Consider the following 26,362-nt stretch of genomic DNA (forward strand, 5'->3'; position numbering starts at 1 on the left):
TGTGGCATTAAAGGGCAGTGAGGGCATTGAGGGGCTGAGGGTAGTGAGGACAGGTAAGGAGTGAAATGCTTCTAAGAGGAAGAAGAACAGTACAGTGGAACTTTGGTCGTTGATGCTTCAGAAGTTGAACGTTTCGGCTTTCGAATGCTGACAACCCAGAAGTCAAATAGTTTATGAGTTGTGTTTCTCCATTTTTCAATGGATTTTGCCAACCGGCAATTGCGCCTCGGTTGTCGAGCATTTAGGAAGTCGAACAGTCTTCTGGAACAGATTATGTTCCACAACCAAGGTTCCACTGTATTAAATGAATGTGGATGTGAAAAAATTGCAGAAATGGGAAGTCTTTTGGACACTAATTAAAATGGACACAATGTGAGATAAATGATTTTAACTGAACCCTACCAAGCAGTGAGGCGTTTTAATCATCATGCATTAGTTATAGCTAAACTCTTGATTCTAACTCCATTATTAATATTGTTATTATTATTTTATATCCTACCCTTCATCCCAAAGGAGCCAAGGGTGAATGGGGAAGGTTGGTGCTGAGGAGCAAATTGAGTACAGTAATTTGGAGGAAGCAGTAGAGTTCTTTTCGTGACACAATGGTTAGGGAGCTGGTACTGACCTCTAGGGCTCATAGTTCGAAACCTGTGGTACCTGAAGGTTCAGTCTGAAATGTTTTTGTTTGGCATTATGCATTTTAATTTAATTGACAGCTCGGTTAAACAAACATGGAACCAGTTTCTCATGGTCATGCCTCAGGAGAAATAAAGAAACCATACTGTGATCCCCTGGTGAACAGACCCCAGAGGTCTTCTAGATGATGACCAGCCAGCCTCCCAGCACTTACTTGAAGCCCAGGATTTTAAGGGCAGGCCCCAGGCCTGTAAACTGGCTGTAAACTAGGGTGCTCCTGGCTAGGTGCCATCAGCACCATTTGTCCCAGGTTCTGACTCTTCTTGGCACTGCTGCCTCAGTCTCCTTCCGCTGCTGCCGGCTTCCTTTGAATGTTGTTGTCTGCCCTCTCTTGTCTAATCTCATTCAGCACGCGTATAATCAGTTTTCACTTTCTGAGACTATTATATTTAGAAGTGAGCTAAAAATGTTTCCTAAAATTCAGTGGCACTTCTCAAGCTGCAAATATCCCTGATGATGGCAGGTCCCAGCCCAGGCATTCCTAGTCCACTACAAAGCAGGATACATGTGATTTAAAGTCCAGCATGAACCATCAGGAGGGAAAGCCAAACCCTCCCCTTAAAGCCCCTTCTTTTAAAGCTCCCATACATGCAGATTTTCCTGGACATTACTGGGATTTCAAAGGCGGAATTGACATTTGGGGGGAATTTCCAAAAGGCGGCGCTTTGTCTTGGACCTTAGACAAGTCAATCAAAAAATCACAGGGTTTTTGGCATCAACAACTTTCAGTTTTTACTTTTTGAAAGGGGACGCGGGTGGCGCTGTGGGTAAAAGCCTCAGCGCCTAGGGCTTGCCGATCGAAAGGTCGGCGGTTCGAATCCCCGCGGCGGGGCGCGCTCCCGTTGCTCAGTCCCAGCGCCTGCCAACCTAGCAGTTCGAAAGCACCTCTGGGTGCAAGTAGATAAATAGGGACCGCTTACTGGCGGGAAGGTAAATGGCGTTCCGTGTGCAGCTCTGGCTCGCCAGATGCAGCTTGTCACGCTTGTCACGTGACCCAGAAGTGTCTGCGGACAGCGCTGGCCCCTGGCCTCTTAAGTGAGATGGGCGCACAACCCTAGAGTCTGTCAAGACTGGCCCGTACGGGCAGGGGTGCCTTTACCTTTTACCTTTACCTTCTTTAAAACATCTTCCTCCCACCAGACGGGACAAAAACAGCTAAAATAATAGGTGGTTAAGAGTGGCAGTCAAAAAGCCGAACTGGCAATCAAAGTGGTGTTGCTTAAATTGGATACATTTTTGAGGTTTGCCGTTAGACAAGGAAGGCCATGTCCAAAGGTACGCACACAAGGGGTTGTTCTATTCAGCCGTTTCCTCTGCTGAAGCCCTGCAACCAGCAACAACATAACACAGATTGCCTTCTTGCACACATCTGGCTTCTCTTGAGCACGTTTAGCAAATATACAATCAAAGCAGCACTTTAGACCCATTCCTGGTATGTGTAAGCAGGAAGGGAAAGTAGCTACAAAACATACCCTGAACTGTGCCAACAGCAGCCAAAGCCGCTGCTGGGAGCAGCTTCCTAATTTGCTCAGAGGAAGTCCGAGTGGCCAGAGTCATGTTTTGACACTGGCTGCTGCCAGTGGAGCGAGTGAGGCCACCTTTGATATTGGCTCCTGCTTCAGAATTCTTGGGGCTGGAGCAGCTCCACCTTCTGCCCACATGTCAACGCAGTCCGAGCAAACCTGATGCATTTTCTCAGGCAAACACATCCCAGCCTGTTTGTTACTAGGCTTGCTGCCAGACCCCATTTATTTCGTAAGCCGCAACACTAAGCACACCACTCTAAATGTGTGGCAAATCTGTCAGTGGATTATCTCGTTTGTCCAGGGCCGGCTCACCCAAGAGGCATGGGGAGGTGACTGCCTCAGGGGCAGGATCCAGAGGGACAGCAGATCTTGATGTACATCAGGGGTCAGCAAACTTTTTCAGCAGGGGGCCGGTCCACTGTCCCTCAGACCTTGTGGGGGGCCAGACTATATTTTGAGGGGGGGGGATGAACGTATCCCTATACCCCACAAATAACAGAGATGCATTTTAAATAAAAGGACACATTCTACTCATGTAAAAACATGCTGATTCCTGGACCGTCCATGGGCCGGATTTAGAAGGTGATTGGGCCGCATACGGCCCCCGGGCCTTAGTTTGCCTGCCCATGGTACAGATCTTTAATACTCTCTTGTTCCTGTGTAGATCTTCACTCACCTCTTCTTCCCTGGTGAGGATGGAAGCACCAGTTTGTGGTCCGGTTCAGGTGCCTACTGACAGAACACAGAGTTAGCTATTGGGATTTGTAATATGGAATTAGTTAATATGGAATTAGTTAATATGGAATTAGTATACCTGAAGGAGCATCTCCACCCCCATCGTTCTGCCCGGACGCTGAGGTCCAGCGCCGAAAGCCTTCTGGCGGTTCCCTCATTGCGAGAAGCAAAGCTACAGGGAACCAGGCAGAGGGCCTTCTCGGTAGTGGCGCCCGCCCTGTGGAACGCCCTCCCATCAGATGTCAAGGAGATAAACAACTACCTGACATTCAGAAGACATCTGAAGGCAGCCCTGTTCAGGGAAGTTTTTTATGTGTGATAATTTAGTGTATTTTTGGTTTCTATGGAAGCCGCCCAGAGTGGCTGGGGAAACCCAGCCAGATGGGCAGGGTACAAATAATAAATTATTATTATTATTATTATTATTATTATTATTATTATTATTATTTTATTATTAAACTTCCGTCTGCATTTGACTAAAATCAGATACAGTTGTTATGTCTTGCTTTGTTGAGCTGCTTGGATAAAGGACTGGGCATGCTCCAGATTTAGAAGTAACACATGTCAATTCATCACATATTGCAGGGCTGCAAGCTGGAGACAAATTCTGTCAAAGCAGTAGTCTGTTTTAAGGGAGAACCAGCAATTGGTGGTAGTTATGTAGGTTTTATAGGTACCAAAAGTGGGGATTGGTGCAGAGAGAGTAGGCAGGAGACGAAGATAGAAAATTATTTTATTAGTGCAACAAGGAAGAGGTTATCGTTAATACAACATAAAATGCTAGCCAGTATTGATCGGTTGATTTTAATCTCTTCACACAAGTTGTGTAAAGTTTGTTTCTGTTTCTGTTTCAGGGCATTTCTGGCAAAGATGGGTTACCGGTAAGTAACCTAGATATACGTATGGATGACACTATCCAAGTGCCCAGCAGTTGTGTATATAAAACATAGTGTTTCAGTTTAGTCCAGCATTTGGTTTCCAAGTCCTTCTGTCCAGATGCCCCCAGGAATCCAGTGAGCAGGACAAAGAAAACAAACCTCCCCCCTGTTCACTCCCCAGGAACAGAAAAATTCCATAGAGAGTCTTTCCCTGAGCAGGGAGTTGCTACTGTTCATGCATAGCAGGCATCGATAAGACATATCCTCCATGAAATTCAACAAATCCCCTTTTAGAGCCATCTAAGCCACAACACAAGGGACGCGGGTGGCGCTGTGGGTTAAAGCCTCAGTGCCTAGAGCTTGCCGATCAAGAGGTCGGCGGTTCGAATCCCCGCGGCGGGGTGCGCTCCCGTTGTTCGGTCCCAGCGCCTGCCAACCTAGCAGTTCGAAAGCACCCCCGGGTGCAAGTAGATAAATAGGGACCGCTTACTAGCGGGAAGGTAAACGGCGTTTCCGTGTGCGGCTCTGGCTCTCCAGAGCAGCGATGTCACGCTGGCCACGTGACCCGGAAGTGTCTTCGGACAGCGCTGGCCCTCAGCCTCTTTGAGTGAGATGGGCGCACAACCCTAGAGTCTGTCAAGACTGGCCCGTACGGGCAGGGGTACCTTTACCTTTTTAAGCCACAACACATTGTGACAGCAAATTATTTGAGTGGAAGCTAGGTATTTTCTCTTTCTCTCTTGCCAACAAAGCATTCTGCTTTTCCCCATATGAGTAAAATGTCAAGCATTCAGTTAGCTACTTATTTCAACAACGTATACCACTTTAACACTGCAGCTTCCAAGCAATATACAGTAAGATGAAACAGATACAGTAAATATGAAACCACGTAAAGCTATAAGAGCAGAAAAGGCTCCTGGCGGATGTGGGCCATGCATCTGAGTCAAGGGGGGGGCCCACAAAGACCTTAGTGAGGGGGCAGAAATAAATGCATGAGGCAGCCCTGGATCCAAGCCGTTAAGGGCCTTGTAAATTTGAATGTAGAGGTGTTTAGCTTTATCTGGATCATGCCCTTCCTTCTATAAATAGCAATTGTGGATATAACTGCTCTGGAAATCCTTGCTTTTATTCTGATACTGTATTTTTCTTAATATTACAAACTTCACTGGAATTTTTTTAAAACAATACTGTAAATCAAGATTTCCTATATAGATGATGCAGATGACATATACTATTGGTATGGTATATGTTTGCAGGGCAGCGGCTGAAGAAGGAGCCAAAAGGGGTTTCTTGTGTGTGTGATTCTTGTGGCTGATTAGCTGCTTTCCCTGGTCAAAGGTCAAAGGTCAGAGTTTGAACCATCTTTTAGATTTAGGGGAGCTAGTCTCAAGCCCAACAACACATTCTCAAGATGGAGGGGGATGGAACAGCTGCAGTCGCCTGCGGTTCCTGCGCAATGTTTGCCATCTTGCCAAAGGTTGCAGGCAGCTTTACGTGCAGCAATTGCATGTTGATTGCCCTCCTAAAAGACAAAGTCCAGCAACTGGAGGAACGTGTAGCTACGCTCCAAAGAATTAGAGAGCTGGAGCTCTTCTTGGAAGCAACAGAGCACACCGTCTCCACCAAGGAGGAGACAGGGGACTCCCCTGAGAAGGAGGCTAGTTCACCAACACAGGAGCCCGATATGTGGAGAAACGTGACTCAAAGAAGTAGGAGGCCCAGGGTTCGCTCTGATTGTCTAGAAATACACAATCGCTTTGAGGTCCTCTCCCCTAGCATGGAAGACGAAGAGCAGACTCCATTTGAGGATCTCTCCCTCATTACAGTCAATCACGTATATGAAGATGAGCAGCAAAGTCAGTCCTCAGGGAATGTGCAGGCGACCTTGGAACGGACCGCTCACGGAAGAACCCTGACCAAACCTAAGAGAAGGCGTGTAGTGGTGATAGGGGATTCCCTACTGAGGGGAACAGAAGCAGTGATCTGTGGGCCTGACAAGATGTCTCGGGAAGTGTGCTGTCTCCCCGGGGCTAAGATCAAAGATGTAACTGAACGACTGCAAGGAATCATAAAACCCACTGACAAATACCCCTTCCTCTTGGTTCATGTGGGAACCAATGACACTGCAAGCAATAGCCTCCAGAAGATCAAAAGAGACTATGAGGCTCTGGGCAGGAAATTGAAGCAATTAAATGCACAAATCGTCATCTCATCTGTCCTCCCAGTTGAACGACGTGGCCCAGGGAGAGAGAGGAAAATAGTGGAAGTAAACAGCTGGCTTCGCAAATGGTGTAAACAGGAACGGTTTGGATTCTTAGATCACGGACTGCAGTTTCTTGAGGATGGACTTCTGGCAAGCGATGGGCTGCACCTCACAACGGTTGGGAGGAATGTTTTTGCCAAAAAACTAAGAAACCTCATCAGGAGGGCTTTAAACTGACTAATGTGGGGGAGGGAGACAGTGCTCCTGAAGGTAGGAGTCTATTAATTGATGAAGATGATCATCCAAATGTCATAGACCAAATGGAGCAAACAGCAAGCAGACCTAGTGGTGGGAGGAAAAAATCCTTAAATAAGAGACACGGGGGAATGACTAATGGACTTCAATGTCTGTACACTAATGCACAAAGCATGGGAAATAAACAAGATGAGCTTGAGCTCTTGGTACAGCAAACTAAATATGACATAATAGGCATCACTGAAACCTGGTGGGATAAGTCCCACGATTGGAATGTAAAAATGGAGGGATACAATCTATTTCAGAGAAACAGACCAGACAGGAAAGGAGGAGGAGTGGCATTATATGTCAGGGATGTGTATACCTGTGAAGAGATCCAAGATTTAGAACCTCAAAGCCAAAGTGAGAGCATTTGGGTCAAAATTAAGGGAGAGAAGAATAATAGTGACCTCATTGTGGGAGTTTACTATAGATCCCCAAGCCAAACGGAGGACATAGATGATGCCTTCCTGGAACAGATGGCCAAGCATGCAAAAGGAAGGGAGATAGTAGTAATGGGGGACTTCAATTACCCAGATATTTGTTGGAGGTCAAACTCAGCCAAGAGCATAAGGTCAAACAGATTCCTCACTGGCCTTGCAGACAACTTCATTGTCCAGAAAGTGGGAGAAGCAACAAGAGGAACAGCCATTTTAGATCTGGTCCTAACCAATGTCGATGACCTGGTTAATGGGGTAGAAGTGGAAGGATCATTAGGCGCAAGTGATCATGCTCTTCTGAAGTTTACTATACAACGGAAAGGAGCAGCCAAGCATACTAGGACTCAATTTCTTGACTTTAAGAAAGCCGACTTCATAAAACTTAGGGAAGTGCTGGGTGAGATCCCATGGACAGTAATACTAAAAGGAAAGGGAGTTCATGATGGCTGGGAGTTTGTTAAGAGGGAGATAGTAAAAGCACAACTTCAGGCAATACCAATGAGACAGAAACATGGAAGGTGCCTAAAGAAGCCAGGGTGGCTATCTAAAGAACTTTTAACTGAGTTAAGATTAAAAAAGGATGTGTACAAAAAATGGAAAAGGGGGGAAACCACCAAAGAGGAATTCAAACAAATAGCCAGCACGTGTAGACACAAAGTCAGAAAAGCTAAAGCACAGAATGAACTCAGGCTTGCTAGAGAGGTTAAAAGCAACAAAAAAGGCTTCTATGGGTATGTTCGTAGCAAAAGGAAGAACAAAGAAACAGTGGGGTCACTCAGAGGAGAAGATGGTGAAATGCAAACAGGGGACACAGAAAGGGCTGAACTCCTCAATGCCTTCTTTTCCTCAGTCTTCTCCGATAAAGAAAACAATGCCCGACCTGAAGAATTTGGAGGAAATGATTCAGCAGAGGAAACACAGCCCAGAATAACTAAGGAGATAGTACAAGAATACTTGGCTAGTTTAGATGTATTCAAGTCTCCAGGGCCAGATGAACTGCATCCAAGAGTATTAAAAGAACTGGCAGATGTGATCTCAGAACCACTGGCAGTCATCTTTGAGAATTCCTGGAGAACAGGCGAAGTCCCGGCAGACTGGAGGAGGGCAAATGTTGTCCCTATTTTCAAAAAGGGGAAAAGAGAGGACCCAAATAATTACCGCCCAGTCAGTCTAACATCAATACCAGGGAAAATTCTGGAGCAGATCATTAAGCAAACAATCTGTGAGCACCTAGAAAGGAATGCTGTGATCACCAATAGTCAGCATGGATTTCTGAAAAATAAGTCATGTCAGACTAACCTGATCTCATTTTTTGACAGAATTACAAGCCTGGTAGATGAAGGGAACGCAGTGGATGTAGTCTACCTTGATTTCAGCAAGGCATTTGACAAGGTGCCCCATGATATTCTTGTAAAGAAGCTGGTAAAATGCGGTCTTGACTATGCTACCACTCAGTGGATTTGTAACTGGCTGACTGACCGGACCCAAAGGGTGCTCATCAATGGTTCCTCTTCATCCTGGAGAAGAGTGACTAGTGGGGTGCCACAGGGTTCTGTCTTGGGCCCGGTCTTATTCAACATCTTTATCAACGACTTGGATGATGGACTCAAGGGCATCCTGATCAAATTTGCAGATGACACCAAACTGGGAGGGGTGGCTAACACCCCAGAAGACAGGATCACACTTCAAAACGACCTTGACAGATTAGAGAACTGGGCCAAAACAAACAAGATGAATTTTAACAGGGAGAAATGTAAAGTATTGCACTTGGGCAAAAAAAATGAGAGGCACAAATACAAGATGGGTGACACCTGGCTTGAGAGCAGTACATGTGAAAAGGATCTAGGAGTCTTGGTTGACCACAAACTTAACATGAGCCAACAGTGTGACGCGGCAGCTAAAAAAGCCAATGCAATTCTGGGCTGCATCAATAGGAGTATAGCATCTAGATCAAGGGAAGTTATAGTGCCACTGTATTCTGCTCTGGTCAGACCTCACCTGGAGTACTGTGTCCAGTTCTGGGCACCACAGTTCAAGAAGGACACTGACAAACTAGAACGTGTACAGAGGAGGGCAACCAAAATGGTCAAAGGCCTGGAAACAATGCCTTATGAGGATCGGCTAAGGGAGCTGGGCATGTTTAGCCTGGAGAAGAGGAGGTTAAGGGGTGATATGATAGCCATGTTCAAATATATAAAAGGATGTCACATAGAGGAGGGAGAAAGGTTGTTTTCTGCTGCTCCAGAGAAGCGGACACGGAGCAATGGATACAAACTACAAGAAAGAAGATTCCACCTAAACATTAGGAAGAACTTCCTGACAGTAAGAGCTGTTCGACAGTGGAATTTGCTGCCAAGGAGTGTGGTGGAGTCTCCTTCTTTGGAGGTCTTTAAGCAGAGGCTTGACAACCATATGTCAGGAGTGCTCTGATGGTGTTTCCTGCTTGGCAGGGGGTTGGACTCGATGACCCTTGTGGTCTCTTCCAACTCTATGATTCTATGATTCTATGATTCTATGGTATTGAATGGGCAAGAGTGTATATGTTGTATCTTGTTTTTTAATCAGAAGCCTGTGGCTTGGAAATCCAAATTTTGCCCTCTGTAGATTATACAAACTAAGCAAATGTGTTCATGCTTCCAGTTTTGTATAACTTACTTTGTGTCTGCTACTCATGGGCTATGCAGACCACTGACGTCCTATCCCTTACTCACTGGAAAGCCTATCTTCCCCTTGTGCAGCAGGGGGAGAGGAGTCCACCAGCCTCTGGGGCCATGCTGCCGCCATGTTCAACTCCACCTTCTGACGCCTCGCAAGGCTACACACAAGATGTCAGGAGTAAGGACGCCATGTTGGGCCCCCTCAGTCTTTTTCGGAAGCTGGTCCCACTTCGTAGTGGGAGAGAACTTAGTTCTTGAATTTATCCTTCTGCTTGCATAATTGCCACTTGACCCATCCTCTCCCAGAAGTGAGTTAGCCGGAAGAGGAGGAGGCAGTTGTAATTTTGGAAGTTACACTACAGCTGCCTTGTAGAGAGGTTTCCTCCTCCTAAAAGAAAGAAAGATAGTTATGAAAGTCAAATAAATTAATAATATATGGAGGTTCTGAATACAGGCCACTCAGCAGTATTACTATTATTTGATGTGGGCATATCAAACAACAGATGTTCTGAATCCTTCCACATGTTTTGGCAACTTTTCAAGCCTCCATTCAACCCATTTTTGTAAGATGTTTTTAGGAAATGATTTGGATATATGTTTACAAGACCACTTCAACGTGCTCAATTCTGCATAAAAAAAATATCATTGACCTGCAGGTTGTTGCCATGATTCAAAAAGTCAATTTCTGTACTCAGCACAATGCCTTGCATTCACCAGCATATTATTCCCAGGCATATGAGTTCCAGTAAATGTCCTCATTAGACAGAACCTCCTTCAGCTGTTCTGAACTGGGATCAGTGCTATTCATGATGGTGGTCCATGAACTGGAGCCAGTCAACGAGCTATTGGCTGCTGGTCCATATGACTCCACCACAGCCCAGGTTAGGTGGGATGCTTCAGGAACCAAATATGATTCTATTCCCTGGCACACTGGCTGGTGCAGCAAGGGGAAGGGGATTGCTGGCACACTACACTTACTTTGATTACAGCCTTTCAGTACAGAAAAATGCTAATGGAAAAGGGATGTTAATATACCTTCTCTTTTAGGGTAAACCAGGACTTCAGGGCTCTCCAGGGCTAAAGGGGGAACCTGGCCTTAAAGGAGAAAAGGTAGGCACTGTTTTGATTTTTTTTAAAAAAAAAACAACAACAGTGGTGTTTCATTGCCATGAGAATCATGGGTCATGTGAACTGATGCATCCTGTGAACTAAGGTGGCTTCACCCATGACAGAATCTTTTGGCAGAAGGCACTCCCATGTTTCTTCCATGTGGGGAATGATGGTCCTACACATGACTGCACATCTCCTAGGAAGCCACATGATATGCCGATGTTGAGAGTGCATTTTAAAAGGCTTGTAGCAGCATTACAGAAGCAAATTCAGTATGTAGCAATGGGCTTAAATGTCTAGATGGTCTTTAACACCAGCAAGACATATAACCAGAGTTGAGTACACAGGCAGTCAGCTGAACTCCAAGTGCCTTGTCTACATTATGAGACCACAACTTCTGAAATGGGTCCCATTTTATTGGGCTACACCCTATTCTGCATACCTTCATGGAAGCTAAGGCAACTGTGGCGTGGGGTCCAGCCAATTTTAGTCTCAGAATAAAACTGAACTTTCTGACAGTAAGAGCTCTTGGACAGTGGAATGGACTCCCTAAGCAGAGGTTGGATAGTCACCTCTCAGGAATTCTTTAGTTGAGATTCCTGAATTGCAGGGGGTTGGACTAGATGACCCTTAAGAGTTCCTTCAACTCTACTACAATTCTATGAAAACGTATCACATACTTTTCATAGTGGGCCTTCAAGAGTTTACTTTATTTGCGTAGTTAAAATATTTATATACCACTATTCACCAAAGTTCTATAACTGTTGAATTAAAATAACAATAAACGTACGATAAAAATGCAGTTCAGACTAGACGAAAAAATCTAGTAGGTCTGCTAAGTCTCATCTATGTTGGTGCTGCACACAGCATCCCCAGGTGCGCAAAGCTGAGAGGGGGTCAGCTCTCAGTTCTCAGCAAGGCTCATGAGGTGGGTGTGCATTAAACAGACCATCTCCTAACTTAACGTGTGTGTTCCAAACCCCTCACAACTTCACCATATTTATTCTTGTTCTAGGGAGATGCCGGCATAGGACTCCCAGGCCCCCCTGGGCCTCCTGGGCCACCTGCTCCATCCATGGGATTTGTGAGTTTGAGCGCTTGTTATGTGGAACAGCTCCTCTGTTTGTTTGTCTCTCCAGCCTTATGTTGCATTGAGCTTCTGGCGGTGAAATGTCACACGAAACAGCCTACGTCTCAGAGAGGAGACAAGTTGAGAGGAGTCTGGAGGGAATAAGGCATGGCCAAGCTGAGCGGGCAGAGAAACCTGGCTCAAAGTAAACGTGATGGTGGAAGTTTGGTTTGGTTGTTCATTTGCCTGCCTCATTCTCATGTAAAGCAGAGTGCAAGAGCATGCCTAAGTCTGACATCAAATGCCGGATGCACACAAATGCCACCCCACACCTTATCTCCCTACCCTCAGTTCAGGCACTCTTGTCCCCTGCCAGCCAGGGAGGCAGAAAAGTGCCCAAAGTGAGAGAGCACTGGAGGTGGTGGATTTTCATGTCAATATAAGACATACAGCACTTGGAATTCTATGTGAGTGGGGCAGATTCATGAATGATTCTTCCCCCTCGGCACACACACACCCCAGTCCCCATGGCCCTCCATTCTTCCTCTTCGGCACACCTGTTTTTCTCTGGGAAGAAAAGTGCCTGAAGGTGAAGCAAGGCGGGGAATGACAGGGACAGCAGACAGGAACATTAGTCCACAGATCGAGGAGCAAATGTAGTCTGGTGTCATCTTAGCCTTCACGCTCCATGTGCCTCCTACAAGGGAGGTCCTTCTCTGTGGTTCACCCCCCAAAACAGACATGGAAAGTGGCTGTGAGAGAACAGGCCTTTTCAGTGGCTGCCCCTCGGCTGTGAAATGCTCTCTCCAGGGAAGTTTGCCGAGCGCCTGCATTGTTAGCGCAAATATATTTTTGTTTCCCCAGGCAGTTGGCACTTCAAGCGAGTTGATTTTTGGTCTGTTCTTTGTGTTTATCTAATTTGGTTTTGGTTTTCCTTTTTAATAAGATTTTATTAAGTCCACACACAACCGACAACAGGCAATGACACTGCTGCAAGTTGTCACAGTGAGGCAGAGAGCAAGGTGCTCAGGTGTGGCTTACAGAGCTCCAGGTTTTAAGTTTTTGGCCCTTTATGAAGCTGAATCACAGCTCTATGTCCATCAACAGATTTATCCATCCTTTTCTGCCAGTGTTGTCTCTCTACAGGGTAATATTAGAGTTATCATCAATGAATTTCACCCAAAATTCCTGCTTCGGCATAATCATCTGATGACTATTGAGAAAAGCCAAAGGAATTCCAGTGAGTCTGGGAAAAATTCTCTGGCATGGAGTAAGAGTTAGGCTGCCTCCTAGTTTCACCTGAAATATAATTTGAGGCAAATTAGAACATCCCCGCTCAGGGAAAATGTCTGAGGGATTTTAAGGAATGTTGAAGAGAATTACTGGGATGTGGAGGTCACACCCCACTAACAATATTCTAAAATTAATGTTGTTTGTTTCAGAGAAGAGTGGAAATGGAGGCCTCTGGCTCTGGTGACTCTGACAGAGACATGGAATTTCCAAGGGTACGTAGCTTCTGATGGCTACGGCTAACTCGTAAAGGCTTTCCAAATCACAAAGTACCTTTAAAGATATAAGACACTAACATCACAATAAGAGAAAAACCTGTACAGTAGTGCTCTATTGGGTCAAGATAGCCATATTGATTCGTATGCTGTCAGTGGGGTTTTGTTGTTGGGCTGTTTGTGTAATAAAGGGGAGCCACACCGGAGTGAAGGCATCCTCCTTCAAAAACCTTTTCCTGACAGCGGAGGGACACGGCAAGGGGATGGTATCCGCAATATATAAAACACTGCTCCAGAATCCCATAAATCCCCTCACCTCAGTCAAAAAACAATGGAAGGCTATGAAATAAACCCTACCCAGTGGACTAAACTGTGGTCTAAACTAAGGTTACCAGATTTTTTTCAATGACTCCGGGGACACTTTTCAACTTCCTACTAAATAGATGGATTTTGTCAGGGGACTGATTTGTAAATCTGGGGACTGTCCCTGGGAAACGGGGACGTCTGGTAACCTTAGTCTAAACCTCCCTTTAAATGACACCTGAAATGACAGAGGAGCCTGAGAACTAACTGGTTCACTGTCACACCAAGATCAGTTTGTTCTGAGGTGCGTAATTTTACAAAGTCCTGTGGACTCTTAACCTGAAAATTATACTCTGGGGATTCTGGATTTTTCTGAAAGTTTAAACATATTCAATGGCCTAGATTAAGAACATCCAATGTATTCTTATAGCACTATAATTATAGCACTTATAGCACTATAATAAGGCATTTCACATCCATTGTCATTTTTGGAACTCTCTGAAGTAAACAAGTATTATTGTTCTTGTGCTGTGCTGTGTGAAGCTGAGAGACATCAGCTTCTCAGGGTGTCCCAGCGAGTCCATTTGCTGAGGGAACAGGAGCAAAATCTTAATCTGAATATATCTGATTTATCTAGGGTGCCCCTGGGCCTCCAGGTCCTCCAGGTCTACCGGGGGCTCCAGGACTGCCAGCACCAGATTCAAATGCAGGAATTCCTGGGTTGCCAGGAGAAAACGGGAAAGGTGGAGCCGCTGGGCACCCAGGTCCTCGTGTGAGTATTTGCTGTGCGAGAACTTTAGCTGCATATATTAGCAACGCTGCCCAAGATCAAATATTGATTAGCAGCATGGCAGCACTTAATCCACCTTTCTCTACTTGTCATGCAAAGGATGGCACAGGTGTGACCATGGCAGTGCTGTCTTTCACCAGGTAAAGAGTAGGGCTGGGTGACATTTCAGTTTTAAATTATATACCCAGCCTCTCTCTGCTGGCAGGTGGCAGCTCCTCTTCTTAACTTTAAAGTAGCCCCCCCCCTTTGTCTCAAGGAAACTGCAGAGAAACATGCCCCATAGTTGCTTCAAATGAAAAGAAAAGAAAATACCACTGCTCTGGCCCCCTCCCTCTTTTCCCCATCTGCATGTGCTTCTTACTTGGTGTGTTTGTGTGTGTGCAGTTGTCTCTGTGCTCCTCATTTTCTCCTCCAGACCCTCTGCCTCCCCTAGAACTCTTCTCAATTTTCCCCTTTCTTTCTCACACATTTGTTATTATTAATAACAAATTAATATATTAACATTAATATATTCTCCTTATATCTGTAATGTTATAGTTGAAGCATGCTATCACTGAATACATTTCAGTATAATTAAATGCATCAAATTTTCCTTGCAAAAATATTTATTTTCTTTAATCATTTTTTACTCTGTAAAATGTTATCCATTATTACTGGTTTGGCCTGCTTTATAAAAGAAATGCAAATTCTCCTGGCACTAAAAATATAAATTTTGTCAGACCCATAAGTAGTAGCAGTTGCCAGGGCATTTGCCACATTCACCTCTACATAGCTTCAGCCTTTTGTCAAACATCGTGATATATTGAAGTATTGTGATATTTAGCTGGTGATATATTGAAAACCAGATATCACCCAGCCCTAGTCAAGAGCTTCTCCATAGTCATGCCTGCAGATGCCTTCAAGGAAAGATGAGGTGGCCAGGGAAGCTGGAAGTGAGTTGAAACATCATGCCAGCTTGGCCTGGTTGGGTTGTCTCACTGCAGATGGCCATGACTCCTTGCCCAGCCAGAGTTGGGCATCTCGGGATCAGGCCTGGTGGAGTCTCTCCATCAGGAGCTAGAGCCCCTGTTCTGACAGGGCTTTTTGGGAAATCCTACAGCTGCTTCTAAAAGCCTTGCTACTTCCTCCGCCAGGGCTGTTCCCCAAAAGCTTTGAACCAAAGAAGGCCCATAGGATGTCACACAAGAGGGCAGGAGGGAAGAAGGCTGTGTGCCAGTGCTCACCACAATGCTTGATTCATGCCTTTGGGCTTTTCCACATGCCCTTTGCTGCTGCTTCTTTTTATGATGGCTGTCCATTCCCATTTTTTAAATCAGCACACCATATCAGCCTTCAAAACTTTCTTTTCTGCAAACAATTTGTCTGTAAAATCAGAATTTATCACAGACGCAATCTGTGATTACTGGAGCATAGTTGGGTAATTTGAGTGAGATGATTTATTGCCTTATTGAAAAGAAGGCTTTTCAGAAGCTCCCTCTCTTCTAAACTGTGTATTTGGATTTAATTCCAGTTATCTCAATGGTATTTAATAAAGTGCACTAAAGGGCCACAGGTTAAAGTATGTATAAGGTGGGGCTTCATCACACAGGACTGCCAAGTAGCATTCGCTTTGACCCCAAACCTGTCTTCTTAAGCACTTAAGTACCGAATTAGTTGTTGAGGCATGGATTTGGGAAATAATTCTAAGAACAGATTTGCCAACGTAGCCCCTGTGGTGATCTCAGCCTTGTTGACTGGACAACTTTTTAATAGGAAGCGTGTCTGAAAATGCATGGGTAAAAACTGCCTTTAGCAACTGGAAATTTTCATCTTACTAAGAACTTGAAAGTTACAGGTGTTTTGTCTGATTGCAAAAGTTTGTGGGTGGAATTTGACTAGCAGGATGCGTGCTTAACACCTACAACTTCAGCCCTTTAATAATCAGTTACCTCCCATATATTGTCACAAGTACACAGTAGTGTTTGAAGTTTGGCACAAGATGTTTTGTTTTTAACCACCTACTTACACTGCCGACATGCTCAAAGGAGCAGGAAGAAAGTAGCAACAGCTCTCTTCCCTCATACAAACACAACACATCTTATGACTGCTGTTTCTGAAAATTTCCATGAAATGAGACTGTCTGCTCTGCGCATTTTGTTTCCCCATTTCCAAAACATAAGTTGCTCAACAGGGTTATCACCTGCAGTGATAAGAATCTCTTCGAGGAACTTAAGGCTGACCAATATCACACAGAAGAGGCAGCCTTTGTATGAAGTACAGGTGTCCAGCCAGATGCTTTCAAATGAATCTAAGATCTGAGCTATGCATTATGGGAGCAACCTCTATCTTGGGCTGTGTGTTGCACCAAACAGCTTAAAAGCAAAACATGTCAATTTTACGTGGAGAAATTGCAGGTGGGAGAAGAGTGGGGGATACCTTCCTTTCCCCACGACTGAATTTCACTTAGCCAGGCTTCAGCATAAGCTGACTTAGTGGGGAGTACACCTGAAAGTGAGGAGATGTAAGGGGGGAGTTGTGGGTGAGAGACACAGTTGCCCCCTCTTCTGCCAGTTCGTTGCTGAAACACCTTCCTACTGTTGCTTTTACAGCTGGTTGTTGTGACCTCTATTCTGAGACATGGGTCTGCCGCTGGAATTAGTTCTATCCTGAATGCATTCATCTGACTGCCAAGAAGTTGTTAATCATCTAGACATTCCAGACTCCTGTTAACTAGTGAAGAGATTATAAAGATCATACTGAACATAAGAGTGGTAGTCTTTTTTTTTAAAAAAAGCATTATACTGTAAGTTAAAAAGCAGCCTTATAATTTGTGTCATTACAAATATCTCACATCTGTGATTTTTCAGGGTCCCCCTGGTCGTCCCGGTCAAGATGGATTGGCTGGTTCTGCAGGAGCAAAGGGAGAAAAAGTAAGTTGCAAACTCAAGAGTTTGTTTTAGAGATGCTTACAAACACTCTGGGGAAGCAGAAGGTTTGGGAGGGATGTCCTGGGTCAGTGGTTCCCAGTTGGTGGTCCGCGGATCCCAGGGGGGACTGCACAACCCACCCAGGGGGTCCGTGGCACCTTTCACAAAACAAAAACTAGCATAGAAATATGAACATTTTAAAAAGTAGGGGGTCCATGGCTTGGCTTTTGAAAAAAAAAATAGGGGGTCCACTGTGCTCAGCTAATGGGGAACCACAGACCTAGGCTACCCTCCATTTGGGGTGAATGTTCAGTATTTAATAATTTGCTTTGCAGACACAGATACTTGATAATATGCCTGCTGTCAGTAGCACCATTCCAGTGTGAATCAATAATAATAATAATAATAATAATAATAATAGGTTTTGATTGCTCAAAGTTTTGACTGTTGAAAATTCTTCTCACATTATATTTTGTTGTCATCCTTACAACTACCATATATAAATTACTTTGATTCTGTGAGCAACTTGCTTCAACCCCCGTCGTGACTTCATGGCGCAGGACAAGGGTGATCGTCAAATGAGGGACTTTCTGATTCACAGCTCTGTCCCATAGGAGGCAGGTGCACACCATGTAATTAAAGTGCATTCAACATACATTTAAAGCATATGATGTCCTCCAAAGAATCCTGGGAACGGTAGTCCCCCCCCCCCCAGATCTACAATTCCCAGTACCCTTAGCAAACTACAGTTTTCAAGATTCTTTGGGCGTATAAAACAATGCAGTTACATACTATACTATACTATACTATACTATACGGAAGTGTTTATCTCTTTGGTCCTTGAATCTTCTGCCACACCTGCCACCCCTTTCTGCCACACCGGTGTGGCGCATCACACCCTTTGAGAGCCACTCATCTAAGTACGTGGTCCCCATGCAAGGCACATGCACATCTAAACCAGAAGTATGGAGACAAAGAGTAGGTCCTTTTCACAACCCTGCCATGAACTGTATGTTTAATGAGTGGTTAAATTATAAATCAAGTGCTCAGTGCAGACATATATTATAGATTAAGTACTCCACTCATACGTAAAGCTGAATTATCTCCGAGTTTGAATAGTGTTCTGTTTATAGTACCCACATAAAGACTTTGAAAAGGTTATCTAAAAATGTGAATCCTTTGCTTGCTTTTCCCCAGAGTGCATGATAAGGTTTGGTTTCTAATACATGGCAATGTACATACAAGCCCATCTCTTAGGTAATGTATGCATTTAAAAGGGGAATACAAGCATTTGTTTTTCACTGAAGGCTAACACTGGAATATTTTCTGTGCTTAATTTGAGTTGGAGGAGCGGAGATGGTTACTATGACAATAATTATGGGATTTGATTCAATAACTTGCATCAATAACAAGCAATGTGAGGGTGTGTAGGCAGCCTGCCTGCATAGAGTAAGTAATATGTCTTATCTTACAGGGTGATCAAGGTATTTGGGGGTCACCTGGATCAAAGGTAACTGAACAGGTCCACCTTTAATAATATTTAATAATAGTTCTTATATCTCACTGGTAAAGTTTGGCTCCACTGGAATCAACAGTACCAAGGTTTTGCATAGAGCTCTGCCTGTGGTCTAACACTTAAGAACTAATTCTGGATTTGTTTCCACTAGACAACTACCATTCACTTTTTTGGGGGGAGTAATTTTATGCAGCTTTAAAGCCGGCAGCTCAGTTTTATCTCCAGTTCACCAGAGCCAGCAAAAGCGATGCAATATTTAGCAATGTTTCCGTGGAAAACAGAATGTAAGAAGTGTTTAAGAATATAAATACATAGAAAAAGAACATAAGAACTTAACAGGAGCCTTGCAGGATCAGGCCAAAGGACCGACTCCTCCAACTCCCTGTTCTCACACGGGGCAAGCAGATGCCTATGGGAAGCCTGGAAGCAGGTCCTGAGAGCAACAGGACTGTGAAGCAGGAAGGTGCCGCCTCTGCACCAAAGCTCCCTTTACCGGGGTCGTGTGGCAGCTTTCCTCCTCACTTCTCCAGGGGCAGCAGCAGGGTTGGGTGTGATTCTGCCACCAAAGATGGCTGCCTTAATCTGCCTCATGGGCGGGCCAGCCGGCCCTGGCACTCTCCCTACTTGTGGTTTCCAGCAACTGGTTTTCAGAGACACGCTGCCTCCTGCAGTAGAGGCACAATGCGGGCATCAGGGTTAGTAGCCGCTGATAGCCTTGGCCTGCATGAATTCGCCTAATTCTTTTTAAAAGCCATTCAAGTTGGTGGACTTCCGCCTTGTGGGAGTGAATTGTTGGTGTTATGTACTGAAGTTCTCACCCTGGGCCAGCAGGGGGATACTGTAGATAGTTTTCACTCAGGTCCACATATGCAAATAAGGGATTGAAAGTGACTTTCAGTGATTGGATAGTTACAGAAATTTGTTACAGTTGCGTTGTAGTGAAGCTCTATATAAGCAGGCTGGCTGAACCCTTCAGTTCAGTTCTGTTCTGGCCTGTGAATAAACAAGAGCTGTTTGAAGAATTGCTGTGTTGTCTGGTATGTTCACCCACAACTTAACAGTTTGGTTTAACAGGATTAAGATATATGGTACTGACAAGAGATTTCCCCCACTCCCACTTGCTAAATGTTTTCCTCTCCACTATCTACTTCACTCTACAGATTTGCTCCTTTACGTTACAAAATAATCTTCTCCTTTCCCTCAGGGAGACCCAGGAGATATTGGATTACCAGGCACCAAAGGAGCTGATGGGGAGCCTGGGAAACCAGGGACCCCAGGACTTCCAGGACCCCCAGGACCTCCAGGACCCCCTGGCTCAGGCTATGGATTTGGATTTGAGGTAATCTCTTTAAAAGGGGTGGGAGGGGCTGTGTACATAAAAGTCTTGGCCTTGAGAAAATCAGGGGTCATTTTGCCCCACAAAATGCCCCACCCAGCCACCCCCTTTAGTGTTAGGGCCTACTTGGCTACTTGGTTAGCTGGGCAACAGAACCGGAAACGAATTTTTCCTCCCAATCTCAGTTGGCTCTGGACTCTCGGGTTTTTAAATTTCCCTCAGTGAATACTTTATCATGTTAGGTGTTCACAATCCTCTATCACAATTTTGTGTGGAAGTGGCAATTGGGCAGGATCTGAATAGTAAGGGGCCTGGATAAAGGCACATCTCTGCACATGACCAATGGTATTCCTTCTTACTGATAATTTATTAGCTTTTTGCATTTCTATAGTGATGGCTTGGCTCCTCTGCAGACATTAGTTCCTCCCCTTTAACCTCTTTTAGGGCTCGTCCACACAGGTCTGAGTGGTTTTCCACTTGTCCTGTGCTTTCTAGTCATGACTCTGAGCAGTTTTGCTTTTGTTCTGTCACTTTCCCCTAGAAAATCCACTCTTTAGTGCTAAATCGGGACAAATGGCAATCCTCAGAAAACCCTGTTTGTTCCAATTCAGCGTGGAAGATTGGGTTTCCTCATTGGAAAGCAGCAGAGCAAACAAAGGTGTGGAAAATACAATTGTATTTTCTTCCTAGCATTCAGTCATGGTCTGCTTGTGTAATAGATTGATTCATTGTGTGCCAGGGACCAGGGATCAGAGTGAATAGGCAGCAACATGGTGTTGTGTGTTCAGCTGAGCAAAGGGGAGCCGGTAAGGTTTCTGCTTATGTGCTGTGCCTCCCACTCTGCGTGGCTGTGGAAGTTACTTGGTGAAGAAATCACTCCAAATCTCTTGAAAGTTTGTGTTTTTATGTGGCTTGCTAAACCGGATGCTCTCATGAGCTGCTAATTTCGAAAGGTCCTGCATGAAACCTTCCATGCTTAGTGTGAGTTGGGATTTGCAGTGCAGGAGAATTGCTTGTTTGGCTGCCAGCCTAGCCCAATGGAACCGTTCTGTTCTTTTCTGCCATTCAGAAAGCCCCCGGTGGGTAGGCGCCAATTAAATCATTGACATTACCAGCTTCCCACATCAAAAGTTCAGATTACTGAATATCTGCTGTGCTCAGCAGTGTGATATTGTAGACAGAAAGTTTTAAAGAAAGATATTAAATTGTGCCATAAATGTCTAATAACCTACTTCAGAAAACCTTTGCCCTACAGTAAGTATACAGGGAAAATAACTCTAACTTTCCATTTTTAAAATGAACACATTAGGACATGGAAGGCTCAGGCATCGTTGGTTTGTCAACCTCAAGACCAAGTGGGCGAAATGTAAGTAAGCCACAGTTCTAAATCCTTGTGGCCGTAATCTCTCAGGATATCTCATTTTATTTAATCAGCTATTTGTGTTTTTCCCTTACTGACTAAGATTGCTTCCAAATCTAGGCTTTCTATCGCAGTCATATCTGATTTTTCTACATGTGTGATTGTCAGATGAGCTTCCCCATGTTCTGCTTTCTTCGGTCATTAGTTGCTGTTCCACCATGTGCAGGAGTGGTCTGCAAATGGGTCCCTCAATTAGTGTGGCCCCCTCTGCAGGTGTATTTCTGTACCTTTGTGTGTGCATAAAAAAATAACCAGAAGTGCACAAGATCAAATGTTACCAGCATTCAGTTGTGATGTTTCACAAGGGATGAAATAGAAGCTTGTGCTTTGGTAAGCAAATCCATTTCCGTTTGTTTGCTTTAATACTGAGGTTTTGCAAAAGAGCAATATTTAACTATATTACCATGCTGTTTGATTTGCTGAGGGTGGGTGGCAGCATCCCCTCCTCCTTAGTAGTGCCCTGTAGGCCCCCATAACCATTAACATCGCAACCAGGCATTATCCCCTACCTTAAAAATACACAGCATCAATGGAAGACCCAAAATTAGGATAGCAGCCTCGTGCAAGACCTCCATATTACTATTATTTTAAAGTCCATCGTATGTGCTGCGATTACAGTCTCCAAGGCTATCCCCCACAGCTTCAGTGTGGAGACCTTACAAAAACAACTTCTCTAAATCGGGTTGCTGGAAATTCCAGCATTTATTCAGCATGCAGCATATGGAAGAAATATTCATCTTTTGTCTTATATTGGGGGCTGCAGGAAACAAAGTGGCTAGACTTTGCTTAGGAGAAGAGCAAATAGAAGTTGGAGTGTGGCGACAGAGACCTCCCACCTAAACACCACCACACATGTGACAAACCACCCACTGAAAGGGGAAGAAGATGTGCTAACAATCTTCCACATCAGTGGTGATTGGAAAGTACAATGGGTTGTTTTGACCAGGGGTTGGCAAAGTTTTTGTGGCTTGGGCTGGTTCATGACTCCGCAGATGTCATGGGTGGGACGGAGTGTGTGCGCGCGCACATGTGCAAACACTATTTCCAGCATGAAGGAGGCGTGTGCAGCATCCCATTGGCTGCAGCAGCTTCCTGCAGCCAATGGGAAGCCGGCCAATGCGGAAGGCGGTCCCCACGGGAGCCGGCTGAGCAGGCGGCGGGGGTCTATGGGCCGGTTAATGGGCCTTGGGTTGCCAACCCCTAGTTCTGACTTTTCAGTAAGTGAAGAGCCAGATTAAATGTAAAATGAGTGGGGGAAAGGATTGGTTGGCACTTTAATACAAACAGCATTGTGTGGACCCTGTGAAAAACTTGTGTGCCTGAGCAGTACCAGTTTCACAATAGACTCCTGTCTGAAAGCACCCGAAATGTTTTAGCATGTAGTCATAGCTGCATCCTGTGTTCATGTAGTTCCAAGAGAAAACCACCATGCAGTGGCTTGGGGCTTCCTTGAGCACAGAGGAGAGAGTACAGTCACTGGGAAAGCAGGGTGGGGCGAAAGGAAAGGATTAGGCAAATGTTCCAAACCAGAATTAGGAATGACATCACTCTCCCCCAGACTCATGCAAATTGTTACAGTTTTTCTCATGCAAGCCCATTCAAGTGACTCAGCTCAGTATTTTCAAGTCACAGTGCTGAAAAGAAGATTGCATGTTTTGAGGAGGATTTAATTAAAACCTGCTGTTATGGGAAGAGCTGTCTTGTTGCTGTTGGTGCTACTCTGCTGCTAATTCCCTCAGCCGGAAAGGAAGCAATCCGACGAGAGATTCTCGATCCAAGTTTTGGATCATGTTGTGTAAAAGGCTGCACTGTTTCTGAAGCCAGTTCTTATTCCTCCCTGCCCAACCCCACAAGTTGTTTCAGGAGGGACAAGGAAGGCTTAACTTCCCTCAACCTCCCAAGGTGACCATTGAGAGAGGAAGAAGAAGAAGAAGAGTTTGGATTTGATATCCCGCTTTCTCACTACCCAAAGGAGTCTCAAAGCGGCTCACATTCTCCTTTCCCTTCCTCCCCCACAACAAACACTCTGTGAGGTGAGTGGGGCTGAGAGGCTTCAGAGAAGTGTGACTGGCCCAAGGTCACCCAGCAGCTGCAGGTGGAGGAGCGGCGACACGAACCCCATTCACCAGACTACCGCTCTTAACCACTACACCACACTGGCTCCCCAGTGTGGAATATGAGATCAGTGACAGCACACCCTAGAGACAAAGGCAGCGCACTATAGCTTTCAGTATTCTGCTCAAGAATTGCTTCTGTTGTGACAGTTTGTTCTCTGGTCCCAATATATACACTTTGTATTAGTTATGAAAGACACAACATTTCCTTTTTAAAATCCACACAGGAAGGTCGCCAGTTGTATGAATTTTAAGGGGGAATGCTATGGTGTGTAATGTCTAGTTTTGCCCTAAAGAGGCACAATTCAAAATGACATTTGACATATTAGTGCATAAGAAGCAGGGGAGATCTGCACACAAGATGCTTATCATTGATGCTCTGCTGCTTGGTCCAGTTGGGATTAATATTTGTGCACTTATACACAATTAAGTTGGTTATTATTGCTTCTTTTAGGCAAGCTTTTTCAAAATCTGTAGCACACAATGGTGTACAAATTTAATAAATAAAGCAGTACTATATTTTGTTACAGGGTCCAGCCGGGGAGATCGGTCTGCAAGGACCAATGGGGCCAAAGGTAATCCATGCAGCACGCTATCAAAAAACTGGAGCCTTTGTGTACTTGTTATAGCAAGAATTCAGTTTGCCATGTTAGCAGCACTCCCAACTAATTTGTGATTTCATTATTTGATCAGCTACAATAGTCCCCTTATTTTCAATCTTCAGATGAACAGCATTTGTGGTTATGTAGTGAAAATGGCACCACCCAAGCACAACACAGGGAGGTATCAGCCGGGCTGGGGGAATCCAAGGTACACACCCACAAGTACTGGTACTTTGTGGGGAGGGGGGGGGAAGGTATGTGCGGAAAAAGCCCAAAACAGAAGGAGGAAACTGTTCTTTTGATCATTTGGCCTTGCTGGCAGCATGTGGTGGAAGGAGCAAGATGCTAAAGGTATGACCAGGTGGAAGATGGGAGACTGAAGCAGAAAGGGCCATGGAAGATGAGGGAGAGAAAAGGGGGAGAAAGGAGAGGAAAGCTGGAGGAAGACTGGGAGGAGTTTAGTCAACAGCATTTCCCTTTTAAAATCCACACAGGAAGGTCGCCAGTTGTTCTATCTTTCCTACAGACAAACAGCAAATCTGCATATTTTGATTATAGCATAACTTCTTGTTATGACTATGTTTATGTCAAATGCCAGTGGAGTTAATAATGATTATGTTTTCAAGACTAATCTCTTAGACCAAAGGTTTCCTTAAAACTAGTCTTTATGCACACAAAAACTTTACTTGTCTGATATCTTCATGCATCCATTCTTTCTATGGAAGGGAAATGTCAGTGAAATAAATGTATTTCTGAGATTTTGCTAATAACTGCAAATGCACTGTGATGCCATAAATAATTTTTAGGCTAAAGTTGGAAGGATCATGGATTAATTATACCTTTCAAAGTATACAAGGAAGCTTTTTGTTTAAAAAATTATTTTAGTTCTCCATTTTTAAAATGACTTTTGTTTTGTTTTAGGGAGAAAAAGGTGACAATGGACTACCAGGTACACCTGGCTTAAAGGTGAGTCATTAGCTAAACATGATTTATAAACTGACTTCATAGAAATAAAGGCAAATACTTTGTATCTAACACAAATTAAAGATTTAGCTGAAGTGACCACATACTTTAGAATTTCCAAGTATCCCAGTATAGAGCTTGTTCTTATGTTTTAATGTCAGGCCTGCTGATCTACCCTTCTGTCTGAAGATGTATATATTTTGGCACGGAGCGGGTGGCGCTGTGGTCTAAACCACTGAGCCTCTTGGGCTTGCCGATCAGAAGGTTGGAGGTTCAAATCCCTGCAACGGGGGGAGCTCTGTCCCATCTTCTGTCAACCTAACAGTTCGAAAGCACCCCAGTGCAAGTAGATAAATAGGTACCACTGTAGCGGGAAGGTAAACAGCTTTTCCGTGCACTCTGGCTTCTGTCATGGTGTCCTGTTGCGCCGGAAGCAGTTTAGTCCTGCTGGCCACATGACTCAGAAAGCTGTCTGTGGACAAAGTCCAGTTCCCTTGGCCTGAAGCAAGATGAGCACCACACCCCACAGTCGCCTTTGACTGGACATAACCATCCAGGGGTCCTTTACCTTTACCTATGTATTTTGGCATGTGAGAAATGCCAAGAAAATGTCTTGCTTTCTCCCTGGTAGATACACCTGGTGTTGCTTGCGGCACCCCTGATCATCATTCAAGGCACCCCAGGGTGCCACAGCACACTGGTTGAAAACCACTGAAGTAGACTAATTTTGGCCAAAGAAGCAATGAAGAAGTTCCAAAGGTGCTTGGCTAGTTTCTAACTAGATGGGTTGCCACACAAGATAGCAGCAGAATAGGCTGTTCTGCCCCATAGGCCTGGAGCCATCTACTGCTCATTGGCTGTAGGGATGTCTTGTGGTCCAATGAGATGTTGGTTCCATGTCTTGCCCTTTCTCCTGACAATGGCTGGCAGTTGGGGGGTGTATCCTTGCCCTGCAAGGAGGCCTGAGAGTGGCTGGACTTATCAGGGCCGTCGCTGCTAATCAGTGAGCATTTCTCTCCTGGCCTTGGCTTTTAGTACGTTAAAAATATTGATGATGTTGATGATGATATTCAACTCCCATGGCACCACTACCTTTTTTAGTGGTATACACAGGCATGGGGCCAGGCAAGTCTCTACGTTTCCTCTCTATACATTTAATACCATTGAGCCCACTGGATTTCCTTGGCTACAAGTGAACTATATTTTTTCGTTTCCTAGAAGTATTCTCAACTGATTTACTGGAGCCATGCCAGTATAAACATGAAAATGGTGCCACAGTGAATCACTTAATTATTGAAA

General features: G+C 44.7%; 1 protein-coding gene across 4 annotated transcripts in view; it reads left to right on the forward strand.

Moving 5' to 3' along the window:
• Positions 1–26,362, forward strand: part of COL15A1 (collagen type XV alpha 1 chain) — a 124,910-nt gene that overhangs the window by 60,403 nt on the left and 38,145 nt on the right. For 3 of the 4 annotated variants that reach the window (XR_014503946.1, XM_083407468.1, XM_083407469.1), the window contains exons 9-19: positions 3,812–3,838; positions 10,477–10,539; positions 11,555–11,623; positions 13,051–13,113; positions 14,054–14,188; positions 17,053–17,115; positions 18,587–18,622; positions 19,833–19,967; positions 21,274–21,330; positions 24,029–24,073; positions 25,022–25,066. Coding sequence is in view for 3 of the 4 variants with exons in the window: in XM_083407468.1 (XP_083263594.1) it covers positions 3,812–3,838; positions 10,477–10,539; positions 11,555–11,623; positions 13,051–13,113; positions 14,054–14,188; positions 17,053–17,115; positions 18,587–18,622; positions 19,833–19,967; positions 21,274–21,330; positions 24,029–24,073; positions 25,022–25,066 (738 nt within the window). In the remaining variant the exon portion in view is untranslated. The remainder of the gene's footprint in view (positions 1–3,811; positions 3,839–10,476; positions 10,540–11,554; positions 11,624–13,050; positions 13,114–14,053; positions 14,189–17,052; positions 17,116–18,586; positions 18,623–19,832; positions 19,968–21,273; positions 21,331–24,028; positions 24,074–25,021; positions 25,067–26,362) is intronic. The other variant, XM_083407470.1, reaches the window with a different exon arrangement.

The sequence above is a fragment of the Podarcis tiliguerta genome (assembly GCF_965153285.1).
Source record: "Podarcis tiliguerta genome assembly, chromosome: 13".
NCBI lineage: Eukaryota > Metazoa > Chordata > Lepidosauria > Squamata > Lacertidae > Podarcis > Podarcis tiliguerta.